General features: G+C 33.4%; 1 protein-coding gene across 3 annotated transcripts in view; it reads left to right on the top strand.

Annotated features, from left to right (window-relative positions):
• The window catches only part of LOC106143441 (long-chain-fatty-acid--CoA ligase 5), a 43,598-nt gene extending 23,082 nt beyond the window's left edge, over window positions 1-20,516 (top strand). For 2 of the 3 annotated variants that reach the window (XM_013345529.2, XM_060948839.1), the window contains exons 2-15: window positions 898-1,155; window positions 3,899-4,053; window positions 10,088-10,211; window positions 11,041-11,184; window positions 11,296-11,421; window positions 11,606-11,805; window positions 12,224-12,424; window positions 12,813-13,030; window positions 13,384-13,534; window positions 14,803-14,913; window positions 15,254-15,421; window positions 15,746-15,889; window positions 16,494-16,667; window positions 16,958-20,516. In XM_013345529.2, the coding sequence (XP_013200983.1) occupies window positions 972-1,155; window positions 3,899-4,053; window positions 10,088-10,211; window positions 11,041-11,184; window positions 11,296-11,421; window positions 11,606-11,805; window positions 12,224-12,424; window positions 12,813-13,030; window positions 13,384-13,534; window positions 14,803-14,913; window positions 15,254-15,421; window positions 15,746-15,889; window positions 16,494-16,667; window positions 16,958-17,095 (2,238 nt within the window). In that variant the 5' untranslated portion in view covers window positions 898-971 and the 3' untranslated portion in view covers window positions 17,096-20,516. The remainder of the gene's footprint in view (window positions 1-897; window positions 1,156-3,898; window positions 4,054-10,087; window positions 10,212-11,040; window positions 11,185-11,295; window positions 11,422-11,605; window positions 11,806-12,223; window positions 12,425-12,812; window positions 13,031-13,383; window positions 13,535-14,802; window positions 14,914-15,253; window positions 15,422-15,745; window positions 15,890-16,493; window positions 16,668-16,957) is intronic. The other variant, XM_013345531.2, reaches the window with a different exon arrangement.
• The last annotated feature ends 620 nt before the right edge of the window (window positions 20,517-21,136 follow it).

The raw sequence follows: 21,136 nt of genomic DNA on the forward strand, positions 1-21,136 counted from the left end.
TAATAGATTTATTAGATCTGTATTCTTCTACTAAAGAAATACTAGAGAGTGCCCGCGGCTATGCCCGCGTAAACGAAAATGCCCGTCAACTTTCGTTTCAGTCAGAATTTCGGAAAATCCTCTCTTATGCACCCCTAGGTAAGTACATTGGGAATACACACATAGAGACGCCATACGTAAAATTTCAAGATTCTGGACTTCGGAGTTCGGGCTATGCGTTGTCAGTCAGTCAATAAATAATGAGTCTTATATATAAGATATTTCTGCCGGCGCCATTATCACTAGGCACCCGGATTTCTGAGGCATCTTGGCAGTTATCAAAAATAAACAAAATCTGAGCCTTTAAGTGGCACCTTCCGCATTTTCAACAGTTTATGAAATATGAATTATTGCCAAGGACTTTTTCATGATTGTAATTTGCCAAGTATACCTTGTTAAGAATTTTTAATTACTGATCTTTAATATTTAAAAGTACTTTTATAATTACAATGATGTAAATTTATGCTCCTTGCAAAAATCATGTGCCGTTAATATGCCCAATATTTTATATAATTATAGTCTTGTCAATTGTTGATAAAAACTTCGAACCACGAGTAAAACAACCATTTAGTTTCGTACAACAAATTTAAAGATTTCACTTGTTCACCTGTTTGATGAATAATCAGTTCAATGAACATAAATAGATAAAAAGTCCGCTGGAATCAGACGGTAGATTACATTTCAGTTATCGACTTAATAGTGTTAATGAACTCCACAAGGCCAAAGCCTTTGTAAGATAACTCTATAAAACCTTTTAGTTTTATGGATTTCGTTTCATTCCACAACAAAATAATATGATATTGAATATCTTTACGACATCGAGCTTGACTGTATTTAAATATAAGTGCTAATTATCAGATGACGTCCTCATCCTTGAACAAGACAAGGATGATAATTAACAAGTTTTAAAAGATACAAGTGCAGAAAACAATATGGGAAGCGGAAAGTTTAGTTTTAGCCCTAAGAAAGACAAAGTGTCGGTGACAAGCGCAAAGGCTGAAATTAGTGTTAAGGAAAAATGTCATAAAATACAGAAGAAATTAAAGAAGACTGAAACAAAGAAGACTGATGCTGATGCAAAGGAAAAGAAGATTTGGTGGAACCAATGCAGCAGTTGTAAGATTTTTATACTATTTATATTTGTTTAAACTCATTTATTTGCAAATTGTTCTGAAATGACATTATCAAATTTAATGAACTTTGCTTGAATTGTAACATGACTAAAGGTTCTCCTTTGAAATTTTAGAAAGATGACCATAATGAATTCTCTTTTTATTCGCCGTCCAATGATAACCGTTTAACGAACCTGCAATGTGATCATACGAATAAGTTACAGGGTAAGCCAATCGCAAAAGTCAATGTCGTAATACATTTCGATTAGAAGGGCTAAAATAATTTGAAGGCGACGTTTAAGGCCGTATAATGGCCTCGACATCACGTCGCTAATACTAGGTACTGGTTGATTTCAAAAGGCAGAACCTTGATGCTCTAATTTCACTTCATTGTAAATTCAAAGGGCGTACGAAGCCTCACGGCCCTTCAAGGGCCCCCTACTCCATTAATAGAAACCACTCGTTAACTTGACGTTCGAATGCATTCAATGGGGATTGCGATTTAACGATTTAATTTTAACAAGCAAGTTATTTTCTTCTACGGTCTTAGACTATAAAGTACACAGTTAAGTTAAATTCACTCAATAAAGTAACAAATTGTCATTTTGGTTTATTATCTCAGAAGCATCTTGTGTAGTGTCCTAGATCTGCTTAACACCAGAAACGTTTACGTTTTTTTTTTTATTTCTAGCCATCCTATTTCACATTATTGTTAGTTGTTTATATTAGTTAATTAGAAGAATCAATTTCACTCACAAACAATAAGTGCCATAACTGCGTAAGTGTGTCAGTGGAAAATCGAGACACCGAGAGATTCCCGAGAAATCTGTGTTGTGACGCCGCCGCGGCAAGCACTCCCAGGTTTCCACTTTCTAAACTAGCTAAAGAGGGCTGCCAAAATGAATTATTAAATAATATATATAAGAATAGCCTCTCTCTCATCTCTTATCTTTGAGTGCTACCCACTTACACCCTCTGCTAATATTCTTCGGGGCCTGGGGTCCGCTTTCAGACATTTTCCCTCTATTCCATTTTGTCCGGTTCGCAGCGTCTTCATAGTACCATGTGATTATAATTCTCATTATACAGGTTGAATTTTTATTTGTTGAGGAAATTTTTTGATCAACTGATCAGTCTTAGTATAGAAATTAATTATATTTTTTGCATTTTGCTATATGTTTAATTTTGGAAACCTCTCAGTCAGAGAAATCACTCAGTTTAATCGTCGTCGCAAAATTTATCTTTTATATCATTCTGCCTTCTTGTTTGTTCATTCCTTTACAGACCTAAACTCAAATTAATAAATTCTTAGCAGATGAACTATTGTTTTATATTTTTGTAGAATTATAACTCTCTGTCTTCGAATAGCCAAGTGTTAGTTTACCTTTTTAGATTTTTGATTAAACCATACGTAAGTATAGCTCAGCCCTAGCTCAGATTGAGTGCAGTTATAAAACGGGAACTGGTTGCACGAAAGTCGTGTTTAGTTTCCTTATTGCTTCTTGTTTCCTCTTGGTTTCCTGTAATATTTTCTATTGTTGGTTTTCGTTATGCTATATCTTAGTAACTTTTAATACTATAAAAGACCTTACCTTAACAGTCCATAAAAGTCCACTGCTGATCTAAGGCCTCCCCAGAAATGGAGGGATTTTACCCATATTAACTACGCTGGGCAGGCGGGTTGGTGACGCAGTGTCTATTGATTCTGGACTATGTTGTCATATCAGCGTAGGAAGCCCTGCCACAGTAATAGCCCGCATGTGAAAATATAGGGTGGTGCTATTCTACTATTTTATTCTACTCTGCCGGAACCACACGGCCAATAACACTATTAAATACATTTAGGCCAAAATACTTACAATTCCTTTTAGGAATTAGATTAGCAACCTGTCACCATTTGAATATCAATTCCATCATTAAGCCATACATCTAAACGTGGAAATACAGTGTTTTCAAAACTGTTAGTTCTGTCTTACATGTTAGTGATAAAGACGTGATTATATGTATAAAATTATATTCGAGTATATTTTCTTCTTCAAACCATTTTCTGTTTCCTGTGTAATTAAGACGCTAACTTTTGTATAATAAACAAGTAACTCCTTTATTTCTAAATAAAATAAAACCTTAATCGATACCAGAAATCGATGGAAACGTATAAAAATGCGTCAATCTTCATTAGTCCAGTCGAGATTGACAACGAAGGCCATTTTCGGGTAGGTCCTTATCGAAATTACCAGTATCTCTCTTTGTTTAACTTTAATGGACTATGTCATTACTGGATTGCTATATTTGGTGTTGACGTTTTATTAATCTTTTGATACACTGGTTCTTGTTACTACAACTGTTGCGGGTTTTTCACACCTCATAAATTTCCCTTCCCCTTTGGAATTTCTATCTTTTCCCTAATATTAGCCTATCTTCCTCGAGGTTGTTTCAATCTCTACAAAAAAAAATTAAAATGTTTTCACGTGAACAAGCCAAGCATAAACATACAATGAAATATTAGAAAAGAGATAGTAGAAGAGAGTTCTACTTCGACGCTTATTATTTTGCAAATCCCTACGCATATTATATATTTTTTGTTAGTAACGAATAAACATAATCTCCTGGTCCGATTATGATAATTTTGGCATTGAAATAGAGAAACATTCAGAAATTACCTTCAGTAGTAACAAAGCCATTTTCCTGAAAATTCGGCCCGCTCGAATGCAACAAATAATGAAGGTTTACAAACGTTTTTCTTGCAGTGAGCGAAATCGACCAATACCTATGGATGGTAGGTGGTTCGGCGGGGGCGCTTGCGCTGACCGGTGTAGCAGCTGCCTCGGCCTTCTACCTCAGCACGAGGCCCAAGCCAGAGAAGCCTCTTGTTACTCTACACGAACAGAGTCTTCTCGAAACGGTAAGTGTGCGAGCAATGCAAAATGAATGCTTTGTTTCTCATAACAAAATTCGTGAGGTACTTAAAAACCAGATAAATATCCTAAATTTATATTGAAGATGTTACAATCAAAATAACACAGCTGAGCGGGGTCTAGGGGGGTATTCAGTCTCTCTGAGACTGTTAGCCCTAACTACCGCTTAAGGGTTACAGACGTGGTTAATCTCTACTCGAAGAAAATCTAAAACAATATCTGAATTTAAGAACATGAAATCATGAAGTATCATCACAAATTATACTGAAACGAATTTCGTATTCTCGTACAAAAATGCTATTGCTATCGATATGTTTCCAAAACTTGAAGATGTAATTATCTTGGAGTTATTTACTCTTTGAAGACTCCGTTAAACATATTATTACCTGAAACAAAGTTACCTACTCTTCAAACAGAGTTAAGAAGTTTATATTGAGTTCTATATTATTACGAGTATGTGAAAAAGGTATCGCGTATTTTACTTTTTTAGGGTTCATCACAATATAATATGAAAGGAACTTCTACTACGACGAAGGATGACTCATAGAGGTTTTCAACCGATAAAAATTCTTTGTAACCAACATATAATAATATTATGCAAACCAAGGTTATTGACAGATTAGATACAGGTTATCAAAATTCTAGTCACTATGAGTAAGGTGTCTACAACAAACAAATATCTAAAAGTACCAAAAATGCAAGTAAAATAATGTCGAATCAAAATTTTTAGAAGAATTTTACAAACAGTAATAAATGCTAAAATTTACCAACGAAATAGTTTAACAGATTGAAATATCAGAGAAACGTTTCCATTACTAATTCTAAACTATGATGTTAATGTAATCCATTTTTTAACATGCCTGTTGTCAGTAAATAGAAATAGTAATGATGAAAGGGAACTCCTTTATATCACTGTATCAAAGTTCAAGTTGTCCTAATTCAAACCGCTGCCGCTCTAGAGTTGGCAAAGCGCATCTTTGAGCGGTATTTTTAACTCATTTTACCATGAGCAGCCCAGACCGGTGCTCCTCTCAATAATCTTGAATCCTAGTGAAAGTGACGGGATACAAATCTTGTGCCAATTAAAGTTCAATAACAATAACGCTGAATTATTCCCAAAACTCAAGGCAGTGAATTGTGAAGTGGTTTATTTAAAATTGATCCTACATCGAACGGATACGATGGTTGCGCAATGTGAAGCATAACCAATTTTGAATAAAACGGTGGTTGTAGTGGTTTGATAAACTTTTGTCGAAATGGCGTGCTGTGATTGCTGTATTGGAGTCAATCCCATTCGACCTCCAATTAATCTCAATGATCAATCAGAATCTCTTAAAGTAAGTGATCTAATTATATGTTCATATAATTTACGAAACTATTACGTACCTATAGAGGATACATGCAAGACCATAAAATATTTCAAAGTACTGTCTTGAGTTATAAATTTATAATATACTCACCATCGTACCGAATAAATTGTAACTTCTGTAACTAAAAAAACAGTTTTTAAAACAATACATTGACATCAAAATTGGTGCTGGTTATGTTCGAAGTTGAAGAAAATTGACAGAAATAGCGAGATCGTTTGTTACATAAAAAAATAAAATTGAGATAACGTCTATTACATATATAATGTTCTTGTAGCAGAGGTCGAAATATAGTTAGCTGTGACTCCTGCCTCAATAGTTGGCAAGGCAGCATATCGTTTATGTACGGTCAATTTGTTAAGCTCATGAGAACTACAAGTGATGTTTACTCAATCTTCAAGATCACCCTTTCAGTGATTCTAGTATTTAAATCTTTAATTGATTTTATCTTCTTTGCTTTTATTTTAATTCATTAAAGAAAAGGCAAATGCTCTAATATTTTTAAATCTTTTTTGTGCCTTCGTCTATATTACAACAAATAAGAAATGAATATGATTGAAATTTTACAAATTAAATAACACACTTATTTAATTTGTATTGTAATTTGTCTTGGGCGTGACGTAAACCAGACGTTCTTTAACGTTTAAACACTCGTTTTTTAAATTAAAAATAAAATAACATATAAGTCATCATTAATCCGTGAAGATTCGCTTACGCCTACAGACGTTACGGAATGTTTGCTGTTATCCAACATTAAATAGAACGAATTACTCGTACCTACGGTCACACTTAAACTTTTTTTAGTATCTTTGTTTGCCAAACTATAGAAATGAGTCACATTTCTCAATTGACTATTTTTTATTTGGTTTTGGAGTTTACAGTATCAAACTTTAATTTTATTATGATGAATACTAAAAATAATATAATTTAGAACCAAGACATTCCTGATTATACCTAGAGCAAGATTAATACAAAAATACATAAAATGTATATAATATGAATCTTTCATTTGTTATTACTATGAAAGTAAAGAACGAAATACACCTGCTTGCAAGATAAATCTTAATTCAATTAGTTTAGAACATAAAAAATACATTTGACGTGTAAAATCATAACATTAAACTTTATTAGTAGTTCAATTAGGTAGAATATATGCCAGTCTAAACATCGATCTAGCGTAACGTAAGCTCGTAGCCAAATGAAATACGAGTATTGCATTGAATAATCTTAAATGACTTGTTATTTATGACAATCTGCAAATGTTTATAAATAATACTTCGAATTTGAGATATACCAAAGACTGTTTTAAACACCGATTCATTCAAACTCATCAAGTTAATACCACCAAAGAATGTTAAAAAGCTATAATATTTGATGGTGCCATAAAATCCTAGAAAGCTTATTTGTTCACTATAAAAATCTATGATTGTTTTATTTCAGCCACATATCGTCTGCTAGATTATAAACTTTTGTTTCCCTCTACTGTTCTGTTTTAACTTTATAATGATACAGTTATAAAGATTTTTTGTGTGGTTCCCGGCACCAATATAAAAAAGAATTGGAACACTCCATCTAATGAGATGATGATTATTATCAGGGATAGGCTTTTAAACTTGGGATTCTTATTTTAGGCTAGACTAACGTGTCACTATTTTAATCTCAATTCTATCATAAAGCCAAACAGCTGAACGTGGCCTTTCAGTTTCTTCAGGACTGTTGGCCCTGTCTACCCCGCAAGGGAGATAGACGTGACCATATGTAAGTATATATTATTATTATAGATTTTTTTTGTTTTGTGATCATATAAATTTAAACCTATAGATTTTTTTAAAATAAATAAATTAGATAGCTTATTTTTGCGCCGAGGAAATATTTAAAACACAGATTTTTGTCTATTCAGCCCACGTTATATTTTATCTTGCGGAATATTCATCATCTGAGATCTGAGATGATTCAGGGATTATCATTAATTTTTAAATCACCTTTGTTATTTTATTAGTATATCTATGCTAAATTTCATTAAAATACTTATTAAAAATGCATCGCTTAACCAACTGCCCTTCTCAAAAATGGAATAAAAGAAGCCACTTGGGTGTCACAAATTCTTTATTTATTCAATAAAAGTTTTACTATTATCGGAACCAAGACGATTTTATCAAATTTTGTTTTATAAGATTTAATTAAATCGACTACTAGTTTTCAACGTATGGACGCGAATAGTTTTACTTTTCACAAACATTGTAGTAGTGATGAACCGAGTGCGTTACAATCCCGTGACATGTTTGATCGTCTGCCAATTTTTACATCGCTAGCAACGGTTCATGAGTGACACGTGTCATTGCTTTATTGATGATATTTAGCGCTATTGCATTGCAAGATTACTTGATTAATTATGTAACAAAGGTTGTTCAAATATTTTGAGTTAAGCAAGAGCACAGCTGTTACGTCAAAGATTTTTTTTGAAATTATCAATTTTATCATTTATTATGAATAGAAATATAATAATTTCAAGAGCAAAGCTATCATCTGTCCAATAACAGTTACTACAAGAAAAAAGAAGTAAGTGAAACGCGCCTATGACTATTATTATCCGTTACAGTTCTAAATGGAGGTGTGTCTAACTCGACTTTCTTGCTAAAGGCTATAATAAAAAAATAGTTTATAACTTTTTATTTCCTAATGCAGAGTTTATTAAATTAGCCGAAAAAAATATATAGTAATTTTTAATAAGAATAAAGTTCCACAACATCTGGCTTACATCGTTAAAGTAGATGAAGGGAAAAGTGTTGATTTTCAAGAACACTCGTTATGCGGAAACGAGATCAAGCCAACCGTGTCTACAATGTCAACTATTTCTGAGATACAGAATTTTTATGTGCCAACAGGCAGCTGTAGCAGACACGCCCTTCATTATTACATTTTATTATAATTAATGGATTTTGTTCTTGACTGTGCCCGTGTTTGTACAATATAAAAATATTAATTATAAAAACACCAAATTGACTGAAATATCATGTCTAAATATATAAAAGATATATGTTTAAGTATACTTTAAACAGTAATAAGTTTGAAATTGATAATAACAAATTATTTTCCCAAAATAATAGTGCTAATAAATAAAATTTATTTCGTGAATGAAGTCGTTATATTGTTATTATCGGTGTTTAACTGTAAGTTACACACACACACACACATTTTGTTGTACACTGTCTACAGTAGACTAGAAATAGCTCGAATACGTCCGTATGTCACACATTTTTGTTATAAATATACTCGGTCACAGCCACATTTTTCACTTGGCGTCGGGTGGCCAATTTCCTCTCGACCTTGTTTAATAAATTCAAGATCAAGTTGCTGGATATTTCACATCTTGCTTCACAATGTAATTTTAATGGAACATCGTATTTGGTTACGGACAGACAAATACGATTCTGAGTAAACATCATCCCACTACACGGAAAATATTCTTTTCCTAAATTATAGACGTTTTTAGAAGCGCTTTTATTTATTTGAAAATAAAAATAAAACCCTTTCGCCATATGCAACAAATATAATAACTTACTGTATCAGTTGGATCCTGAGGCACTTTGAAGTCACTTCATGTAATTGTTTGGCTTATTCACCCTGGAATCTAAGTCATAGGTGGACAAGAGTCTGCAAAGAAGATGAAAATTGGATAAATGCCTGAAGGATAATGAAAATTTTACTTAATTCTACATAAGCTCAAGGTGGAACAGGAAATCGGTGCACCTTTCAATAAATATAGTAAATCATACATTCTATAGCATTCAGTGAGAATCACATGCTAACAGTTGAATGATCCCAAAACCTAGTAAGTGCAAAATGTTTACTCTGCCCATTATCTTAATGACATAACAATTTTGTGCCATGTCAATTTGCTGCCGAATGTTTTCGGCTTTCCCACCAGTGACTTTGACCCGTACGTTGTCCCATTTATCTTTGTTAGAACCATAATAATATACCGTAATGTGTAAGAGTACTATGCTTTGGAGTTAGTGGGCCAAATATATCATTAGGTTAACGGAGAGTTATTTGCATATGATTTTAGTGACGCTCTGTTGTTGTCTCGAATGATTTTGGAGTAAAAGATTTATTTGTTAGATGGTGTTCAGTGTTGACTTTCAACACTTGTTTGAGAGTTAATGCATTCGGTATTGCATCTATATGCTACAATTTTACTTTTTCTTTTTAGGCGTAACAAGTCTTCCTATAATTTCGTTTAAGATATTTATTTCATCGTTTACTTTTTAAGTACTGGAGTGTTAGTTTGTACAACCCATTACTGTTGCAGTTACTGAAATGCGTTTACAATTGAAGTTAATGAGATTATGACTCATTAGTAACTGTACGCGAAGGGATTCAGTTCAATGACCTCTTGTAGTGTGAGGTTTACTCATTTTACTTATATGGATATTGTGTAATTGTGTTAGAAACATGTACGTATTTAATTAATTATAAGGAAAGTTTTTGAAAGAGTTGTCATGAAATATTATTTTGCGAAGAAGCTAATGATGTTAAACTGTTTGATTTTTTTTTAATTTCGTTGGATAATCGATAATTCTATGAGAAAATATTTAAACCTGTTTAATTGAATCTCCAAACTATTCTTTAACTAAATTTTCTTTTTTTATAGGGACCCGAAATGGTTCGAGTGTCGAAGTTCTACAAAGATGCAAAAAATGGCCGGTACCTTCGATACCTCCATGATGACACACGCACACTTTATGAAACCTTCCGAAGAGGTGTAAAAGAATCAAGTAGGTAACATAAATAATAATACAAAAAACTATATGACATAATTTTTTCCCAAAATTATTGTACATACCGATGATGTCATCACATCTTCAAAGCAAAGCAAAAGACAGTTTCAAAGCTCAGACATTAATTCGCTTTACTCGATGTTTTGTGTTATTATGTTTATGTAATGTAACATAACCATTATCTAACCTACTTTCCTATGGAACAAAGTAGGAAATTCCTCAACTAGGTATATAATAGAACTCTTGCTCATTTATTAAGAGAAAATTTAATATTTTTGCTTGATGTCAAGCCTATTTTGTTTTAGAGTTAAAGCAAATAATAGAAACTCTGGAAAAAAAAATAGTAATTTTACATAATACTTATTTTAACTAGGTACAACGATTTAGATTATAAATACTAAATAAAAATGTGCCTTTCGAGAACTTGACTTAAATCTGCTATACTTCTATAATTACGTCTTTACTTGATAATAGTGCTGTTAAGTATTTTAAACCTGCAAGATATATGCGAACGATTGTTATTTATGGGCGCTACAGGGTACGATTCTGGGCCCACCTCATTTACTCCCATTTCCGCTCGGTACTGATATACCATAATTTATGGATATTTATATTGTTAACGTCACTCAAGCAAGTTTATAGGAACCGTATGTATTTTTTGCAATTAGTGCTTCACAATGATGATGCCTTTTTGAGTACTTCATGCGTTATTTTTATACAATACAATTGACTCAAGAAATATTTTGTTCTTGAAAGCAGAATGGACATGACGAAAACATCATAAAATTCGCTCCATGAAGTGGTTTATAACAGTGTTTTATTGCAGATAATGGCAACTGTCTCGGCTGGCGTGAGGGCCCAAACAAACCTTATGTCTGGCAGACTTATAATGAAACCCTGCTTCGAGCGAAAAATTTTGGCTCTGGACTTATATGTCAAGGGCTTTCACCTGGTCAGAATACTTTTGTCGGTAAGTTGCGCACTAAGCGGCCTATACTAGTAATAATCTCTTAATATATACTAGTAATACTCTTCATACTTATAATGGTACTCTTACTGACATTGCTTTTTCGATTTTCAGGGATTTATTCACAGAATTGTCCAGAATGGATCATGACAGAACAGGCTGCGTATTGCTACTCAATGGTCATTGTACCATTGTACGACACATTAGGAGCAAATGCATGTTCCTTCATTGTTAACCAAAGTAAGTACATACAAGTTCATGATCAGTACAATCCTTAGCCTCTTTTAAAAGATAAATAAATATGCCATAGCTGAAATTGTTACCTTATTTTGTTTTGTTTTTCTTTAACCTATGATATGGGTATTGTAGTGTAGTAATTTTGTATTAGAATATTTTACTTAATACCTACAAATGATTTCAACAGCGGAGATGGCTGTAGTAGTTTGCGAGGACGACAAGAAAGCTAACCTTCTGCTCGACCAGTCGCCAAGGTGTTTGAGGAAGCTGATCACGATCAAGGAAGTGTCACCGTCCACCCATCAAAGGGCAAAGAGTCGAGGCGTGGAGATTGTGAAATTCAGCGACGTTGAAATACAGGGAGCACAGAAAGATTATCCTTGCGTCGTGAGTAAATAAATTATAATAATTAACCTCCAACGTTTTTATGGATAGTAAATTTTTAAAGTGTTTAATTTATTATTGTCCGACCTTTATTGGCGTTGGAATAAATAACGCTTAGTTTAACGAGCTTCGTAAAATATGTTTGTGTCCAGTAAAATAGCAAGGCGAGATTTAGATAGATCTTATTATATTACAACAGTTATTTATACATACTCCTGGCTTAGTCGGATGTATTATCAGCTTCAAAGTTAATATTATACTCGGAACGATAGTAATATTTTACACAGTGTGAAAAGATATGGTATGTTTTTTTTTTGTTACCTATACCTATGGCATCAAACAGTTGTCAGTACCAGTCCTTAAGTCGGGCAACAGCAAGAAATTACTCATGGTGACATTTATTATTTTATTTTAATTTCAGCCACCACAACCAGAAAGCCTGTGTACTATTTGTTATACATCAGGTACGACAGGCATGCCAAAAGGAGTGATGTTGACTCATGAAAATGTAGTGGCCTCTGTATGCAGTGTTATGATGCAACTGGGAGAACATAAGCCTTCAAAGCATGACGTCATGATCTCATTCTTGCCACTAGCTCATATGTTAGAGAGATGCTGTGAGGTATGTACCAATGTGTCTTAAAACAAATTCAATTTCTAATTGAAATTTAATATTTTCAAAGATTTGATTTTCACCCTGTGTTTTCCCGCTACATAAATTGTTAAATTCAAACTACTCTTGGTAATGCAAACCTGCTCTTGGCGACTTTATAATTTTTTCAACAAAACAAACTTTTCTGATAATAATACAATTAAATTTCAAATAATTTGATTATTATTTAGGTTTATTTAAATAGCAACATTGCTTGCTATGTGACTTTGCCTTTCGACTTCTAAAGGCGTTGAGCATTTATCATTGAAAACAATCAGTGGAAGGTTTGCATAAGACACCTGTTCCGTCAATATTTGGATACTTATTAGAATTTTTATTATGTGTTTTTTTTATTCAGAATGCCCTATACATGGTTGGTGGTGCTGTGGGTTTCTACAGCGGCGACATGCGCAGACTAGCTGATGATCTTAGTGCTCTGAAACCAACTATGATGCCGGCAGTACCTCGACTCCTCAATCGGTTGTACGATAAGGCTCAGGCCGAAATATCCAGTTCAAAGCTAAAGAAACTGCTTTTCAATATGGCGTTGTCAGCAAAAGAATCTGAACTGAAAAGGTGAGAGTTGTGTGTCACTTTGAAAATAGGTAATTATTTTAGTGCCATCATACCTAATACTAAGTTTACCAGGACCACCCGATAGTCAGAAAGATCCAAGAGCAGAGCGTGCCTTTTTAAGCAAGAAACTTCTAAATAGTTACCTAAATTTTTGGGATTGTAAATAGTTACCTAGGATATACAAATAGGATGATGGTTCATCTTTGTATCTTCACTTTTAACATTTCTGTTTATTTTACTATAAATTCAAACTATCGGTTTAAATGTCAAACAAACTAGAGTGATATCAAGAAAGGAGTATTCTCCCCGAACTTGATTAGAAAGAATATTGATTTGTTTCTATTCTTCTTCAGGGGTATTATCAGAAGCGATTCCATCTGGGACAAGCTGGTGTTCCGCAAGGTGCGCGAAGGCATGGGCGGCCGCCTCCGCATCATCGTGGTGGGGTCCGCCCCACTCGCCGGAAACGTCCTCACTTTTGCAAGATGTGCACTTGGCTGTTTGGTAATTATATTTTTTGTACTTATTCATATTTTACTCTTTGTTTCTCTTAGTTCATTCAGAAATTGATTTTTATTGAAATGTCTTTTGGTTAGAGTTTCACACTTTGTACGTGGGGTCGGCACATTATTACATTTATTTTTTATGTTTACCTAAGTAGACATTAATAAATCTTCTGTTACTGAATAGAAGATGTCGAGAGACTGATAGGCAAAACCAAATTTAATATAGGAAGCTAAATTCCTTATGCAATATTTCGCGATTAATAGCGAATACACAATTACACAATACAAGTAAGTCACGTTGGTAGCTAACGGTATACTGCACCCTCAAATATTATCGCAGCATGAAATGTATCACACACTTTGAAGCCATCAAAAATAGAACAGGGAAATAATTTGATTATAGAAACCAAGTTTCAATATTATTTATCCAATTATTGCCTTTTCCCTTAAAAACAAACTTTGACGCCAAATGTAAAGGAAGTAATTATTTGGCAATAGGGAAATTCTAATGAGAACCATGTGTGCTGTTGTTGACTTTGGATATTTGCCTGATACAATAAATGCGCGGTAAGGTTTTATCCGTGGCTTTCTGTGGGAAATTCACATAAAAATACTCATAATTGTGGAGTTATAGGCGGATACAGTCAAAAACTAAATAAAAGTTTTTTTTTTTTCAATTCCCAATTTTCCAATGTTTTGTGCAAAAGACGTCATATTACTTAATTAACTTTTTAACTATTTTTATGTATAAATATTTAAATCTAGCTCCCATAACGAGTCTTTGTTTAAATAACCGCGTTTAAAGCGGGCAAGTAGATATAGGTAGTAATGTGGAATATCGCCAAAAGCCGTTGGTATTTTGAGAGACTCTACCCGATCAAAACAAACAAGCTACCAAGCAATGGTTTCAGCCATAAATACTTGATAAATTTCGATCAGAATATTCCACAAGGCCAGTTTTCCATCATAATCACGCAAATAGAAGTAATATTTCTATTGAAAGATAAAAATAATTGAGGACAGCCCTGAGTAGTGTAGGATGAGTCACAAGAATCATAAGGTATAATATTACATATGTATTTAATATATTTAATATATATTTATATCTACAGAAGCTCAACTCCGAATGGATCACGAAACGAAATCATCTAATTCAGTGTCCACTTCTGGGCCTTGGGTTTCTTTTGACATCTATGCGTCTTTTTGTCCTCACAAATTTGTTCATATATCTTTCCTTTATAAATGTAAGTAACATTTAATTTCCAGATCGTCGAAGGCTACGGACAAACCGAATGCACCGCGCCGGTGACTCTAACAGTTCAGGGCGACCACGTGCCTGAACATGTCGGGCCTCCCGTCGCTTGTTGCAAAGTGAAAGTAAGTAATTCTAATTTTAAAAATAACAGTAGCGTTTTCTGAAGGACTTGTCTGTACATCCATCCAAATTTTGAATTCTGTCTGGCTAGGGAAACACAAATATTGATTTTAACTACTTACAATTCTTGCGATCCAAATAATGATTTTCATTACATAGTGGCTTTCATGGCTAATGGTACAATAAGTGTTTTTAATGTCAGTAACGGGTTCAAACACCGTGAGAATTTATTTCAAGTTTGACTCGACTGGCAGGGTCACCATGTAAATTATATAATTCAATAGAATTCATCAAGCTCATTATTAAATTAAATTAATAGTATAATAATTATTTCTTCATCAGCTCGTGGATGTGCCCGAAATGGAGTACTACGCGGCGCAGGGCCAGGGCGAGGTGTGCGTTCAAGGGGCCAACGTCTTCAAAGGATACTTCAAAGATCACGAGAAGACCAAAGAGGTCATCGATCACGACGGATGGCACCACACTGGGGACGTTGGGAAGTGGTTACCAGTGAGTATTCAATATAAGGGAGACATTTTCATACAAGTAGGTTTGCGTCCATTACTGCTGGATAGAAATATGGCGTATGTATGAGTTGACTTTTAATTAATTTTAAAAATAAAAAAGAAAATAGGATTACTTTCGCACTAACTGTTAAGAATAAAATCGATCTTTCTCTGGTAAATAAAGGACAAAAGCACTATTGCTTCAAAACCTGCTTATCAAATAAGTGAGAGAAAAGTTATAATAATTGGTTAGTCTTAATAATTGGCTTGTATAATTGTTGTGTCATAACTACACAATGTTAAAAAATAAATTTTATTTCCGTTTCAGAATGGTACATTAAAAATCATTGACAGAAGAAAACACATCTTCAAACTTTCGCAAGGCGAGTACATAGTTCCTGAAAAAATCGAAAACATTTACATTAGGAGTCAGTATGTGGAGCAAGTGTTCGTGCATGGCGAATCATTGAAGGTAAATGTTGTTTCATTTTGGCATATTTTATGATTTTAGTACAGTTTTAAGCGTTTACGCATAATATCAGATCTTCGTCCCTCACAAGGACAGGTGTGATGGTTTGACGACATCCACGGGAAAGAGTTGGAGTGGTCCTATTCTTTTTTTCTATTTGTGCCGGGAACCACACGGCACTATAGACCAAAGTAGAAATTTTAATGAAAAATCATCGGAAGCTAAGATTTTCCCGGAAATAGAAATCTTCATCTAGCGTTAAGATGTGTGTGCGGGACAATATGAAATGCTATTTTTATCACTAGACAGTGACCACGAATATTAGGTAGGTTATAAATAGACAATACTCAAGTCCGCTTTAAAAATAGCGAAATGCTCAGATACAAACTGCTTAGATAAAAATAACTTCAGTCACTTTTTGACTAATATAATTTAAATAGTTATTTCGTCTGGCTAAATATCACAAAATTAATTGGGGACACCTTAAAGTGTATTTCTTGAACAGGGTGGTATCTCCTTAAGTTCTTAATTGAAAGTAGTGGAATAGCCTCTCTAGACGCTAACTTATTGTGTGTATTAATTAATTTTGCGATATTTTCTCTTCCAGTCATGCGTCATAGCGATAGTGGTACCTGATGTCGACGTGGTAAAGTGCTGGGCGCTTGAAAACGGCATCAAGGGGACTTTCTCAGCACTCTGCGAGAACGAGAAAGTCAAGAAGATGATTCTGGACGACATGTTGCAATGGGGGAAAACTGCTGGCCTTAAGACTTTTGAACAGGTAAATATTTGTTTAATTTATTTGTTAGTCTTGCTTGAATTCAGTATTGAAATATAGATAAGTCATAGTTCGTGGTTTTGGATTGCATAATTCACAACTTTATTACGGAAAGCGTGAAGATTGACTTTAAATCTTGAACGTGACTTAGTAGGTACTGATATTTGGCGTATTTCTGCTTTACTTTTATTACTTTCTTTCACTGCATATTTTTAAATAAACCACTATTTTATCACTAATCATTAAATACAATAATTCAACTTGCGTCCTCACATTGCATTCACTTTTCACAGGTGAAAGACATCTACTTACACCCGGATCCATTCTCGGTACAGAACGGCCTACTGACGCCGACTTTGAAGGCGAAACGGCCAGAGATCAGGAGCTACTTCAAACCACAGATAGAAGACATGTACAAGCAGCTGGCATAACGGTAGCACCCGCTTCTGTAGACGGTGACTGTGACAATGATGGTTTTAATCAGATGGACGATATTGTGACACAAATTGTATCACACGGCAGCTTAAACAAACTGGAAGCCAATCACAAAGTTTTATTTTTTAAGTGTGAAAAATCTCCTTAAAACACGTCGAGATTGAACGAGCAAAGTTCATTTGAGGTCATTTTCACATCTTTAAATATTTCATCTTTTTATTATTACGTAAGTCAGTTAAAAATAACCTCTCCGTCACTTTTTGATTGCACCAATTAGAAAAAGACGAGTAATTTCCTGTGAAATAGTGGCTTTCAGTTAGTGTAGACTTCCGAAGTGACTTGCAACTGTAATAAATACAAACACACTGTTCGCATAATATAATGCGTAAGAATCGTATAGATGTAAATGCACGAGTGAGCCAATAGTAAATCAAGCTACCTTGAAAAGGCATTCTGAAAATGAAAACGGATTGCACCAGATTCTAAAATGACGGATAATTATAAGCATTGATTAATTTGCGTTTCCTATAGCAGATCTCTTTAATCATCACATAAAATATTTGATATATTTAAATCAAGTTTAGCGAAAATAAAAAAATCTACATACATACTATATACGCCTTTAATGTACCCTATGTTAGGGTTACGATTCTTAACTAGTTAATATATTTAAAAAAAACAATTGCCAAATTGTAATTTTACGTCCATCTTATTAAAATCAATGAAACTTAAGTTTAACACACTTTCACAGTACAATGTGTTCGTTAATTATTCAGTCACTTCTCACTTTGCTCTCGCTACGGTTGTCATATGATACTAAGTTGATGACTGACACAATACTATATTCGATGCATTACATACTAAGTTGTTATACATTAATTTCAGCCTGCAAATTTTTGAGAGAAACTCTAAGTAGGTGTTAAAAGACATAAAAAGCGAAAATTCCTGGGATTATTATAAAGCCAAGCATTTGTATATTTCGACCCTTTTGGTGACCAAATGTTTATAGAATACCTTGAATCTTTGAAAAAGCTTTGATATACATAAAATAAGTAAACATTTAAAAAAACAACGCACATCAAGGGCACATTGGAACAAAAACAACTTCGTTTCAACTAAGTTTTTATTTACTCGGCAGAACCAATACCATAAATTAAGAATAATACCAATTGCACGTAAAAATATATTTAATAATCCATTATATATTTTAAGTAAAATGTCAATTGCGGACAAGAAATTAAAAGAAACCATAATGGCAGCTATAAATAATAAAAATCATACGAAATATGATGAATATAACAGCACAAATTTTAAGCCAAAACTTTTAAAAGACAAAGATTTTTGTAGATTTTCGTTTAGTCGATTATAAGTTTGTATTGGAAAGTGCATGGCGAATATTTGTGTGAATAAAATCACACAAAAATTCGCCATGACTTTGAAAATTCACACGCATTTTACGGCACGTAATATTTATATTTTTCACTAAATGCAAATTATTCAGGCATTGGTATTGTCTAAATATGGTATTACCTGTCAAACGGATGTTACTGAAAAATATATTGACAGTCAATTAACTAAATAATCTTCCGAACATTGCATTTGGCTATTATGGTATGAATAATTAAATATTATATTAATTACGGCTATGTTGACTTGTAACATCAAAATCAAATCTTGATGACAATTTCTATATAAGATTGTAGATGGGGAATTTACTTGTAAGGTTTGCCTAAAATCTATCCTAAAAAGTGAACGATGAAATAAATATCAATCATTTATTGTATTTAATCTATATTTAAAAATTAATCAGGTGTCAGGGATTATTGACAAGAATAATTCCTGGTACCATAAAAGGTCAGAATAATACCTAAGTAAGGCAGAACTTCACTTTTTATTTCTGAGAGATCATTAACTGAAGCAAGTAATGTGAAAATGAAGGTATATGACGTATAAATTAAATCTACATAAAATGTATCTGACTTATGATGTTATTAATGAGATTAATGAAAGGGCACAATAAACATTAATATGTCCACAAGCAAAAATCCCAATGGAATTGCCGGTTGTAGAACATTTTTATATAGTTAATGATGATATCTCAAGTTTTATAGGGAATATCATTAACAATAATAGACTTAGGTAAATTTGTAAGCAATACGTTTTACGTATACTTATAATACAAATCTAGATGAAATAGAAAATATCGACGCAGTTAATTTTAGCACGAAAGCTATAGATACTTTCTTTTTTTATATAATAATCATTATTTTGTGTGTTCTTTCAATTCTGTGAGTATTTGATGATATTGTAATTTTAGTGACGTATTGTAATACCTGTATAATTTTGTTGGTGCAAAATACTAATAGGTTCTAAGTAGAGGAAATACTCGTACTTTATGCCGTGCCTTCCTAATATAGCGCATATAATAGCGCTTTACTCGATAATTATTTCGATGCGTGAGAATTTATCCTTATGTTATTTGTGTTAAGTAGAATTTTGTGATTGTTTTTCTACTTGTAAACATTCGTGTTACATCTGATTTGTAATCAAACCAGGTTTTAATTTCAACTTTGGTACTCGTACCTCCATTTCGAAGATGTTTTTGCAAACGCATTACAGCGATCACGTTCATGACCAGTGACGTTTTCATAGGCTCAAAGGACATGTTTTAGTCCTAAGTCCTAACATTTTTTAACGAGGAAAGTAAAAAAATCCAGTCGCGCAATATTTCAAATCCGCGTGACTTTGGGTTTGGCACATGTGTGCATAAATTTTAAGAGTTAGTAGGTACCTATTTAAACTTACAAAATAATGTATTGTTTGGCCTACCGTGAGAAAAATGTCTATGCACGTCATTGACCAAGACCATGGCATGAAGTCGTCGACGAAATAAAAGCATATGCGTTCTAAAATATGGTTTGTTTTCAATCGTACCTACATTATATCTATTTTGTTTTTATAACTGAGTGAGTGGTTGAATTGAGCTAAAAGTTGAGATAATTATTGCAGCTATCTAATTAAGCTTGTAATTCGAACTTAAGGTGTATGAATCTCCTTAACGCTGTAAATGTGTGTGCATTTTACATGATGAAATAAAATGTTTTAAACCAGGTGTACTGTTTTTTACACGAAACAAATGTCTGGATGTTTTATGTTTCGCCCCAAAATCAGTACACGATATAGAGTACTATGGATTAAAACAATTTGATAATATGACAAAAAATATCGCACCGTGTAGTTTTAGGCAATGATTTTTTAATTCTCTACGCAATATTAATTAGTTGTTTGATTCATGCTTCGAGCGAACGTTATGGTTTCATGTTGTTCAAACCAAAATTTTGTTGTTATTGGTGCAAGTTGTACTACGATAATTTATTTTTAAATAAAAATTTGAAAAAGCATAATTGGTTTATTTTCTTTCTAAGTGTTCATATCCCTAGAATATAATATAGAATCACATCGCTTATTGTAAATGTTATTCCGAGCTACAAGAATAAAAAGCACCAAAAAAGAGTTCAATAGTTATAATCCGTGTTAGTAATGGATGGAAACGAGTAAATAAAACGCCTTTTTCCCGGACCTGCGGCCTACCCCGGCAGAGACTACATCTTTTCACTTGCCACGACCTCTGCATACTTTGCTTCTCTTGTTATAAACACAGGTGCTTAAATTAAATATACTCTGTTTGTTATGTATGCGTATGACAAGCTAATATTTGGAAAAAGCGGACGGATTTTGATAAAACTTTGTTGTACCTATAGCTTTTAACTTGGGTAACACAATGATTAGTTCATCTTAGTAACTAGAACACCTATGATGTACAGGTAGGTACAAAGACACGGGCGGCAGGAAATGTACACGATTGCTTTAATCGTAAGATGAAGCCAACTCACAGAAATATGGTATATTCCATACCTAATACTATCCGGCCTGTGAGCCTACTTTATAGACATTGACGTACTATAAACAATATTGTTTATAGCTGATCGAAGTTTATAGACCAGATTTCGCATTTCGCTTTTACGGTAGACAAAGGT

This window comes from Amyelois transitella, chromosome 17 (assembly GCF_032362555.1).
Source record: "Amyelois transitella isolate CPQ chromosome 17, ilAmyTran1.1, whole genome shotgun sequence".
Classification (NCBI taxonomy): domain Eukaryota; kingdom Metazoa; phylum Arthropoda; class Insecta; order Lepidoptera; family Pyralidae; genus Amyelois; species Amyelois transitella.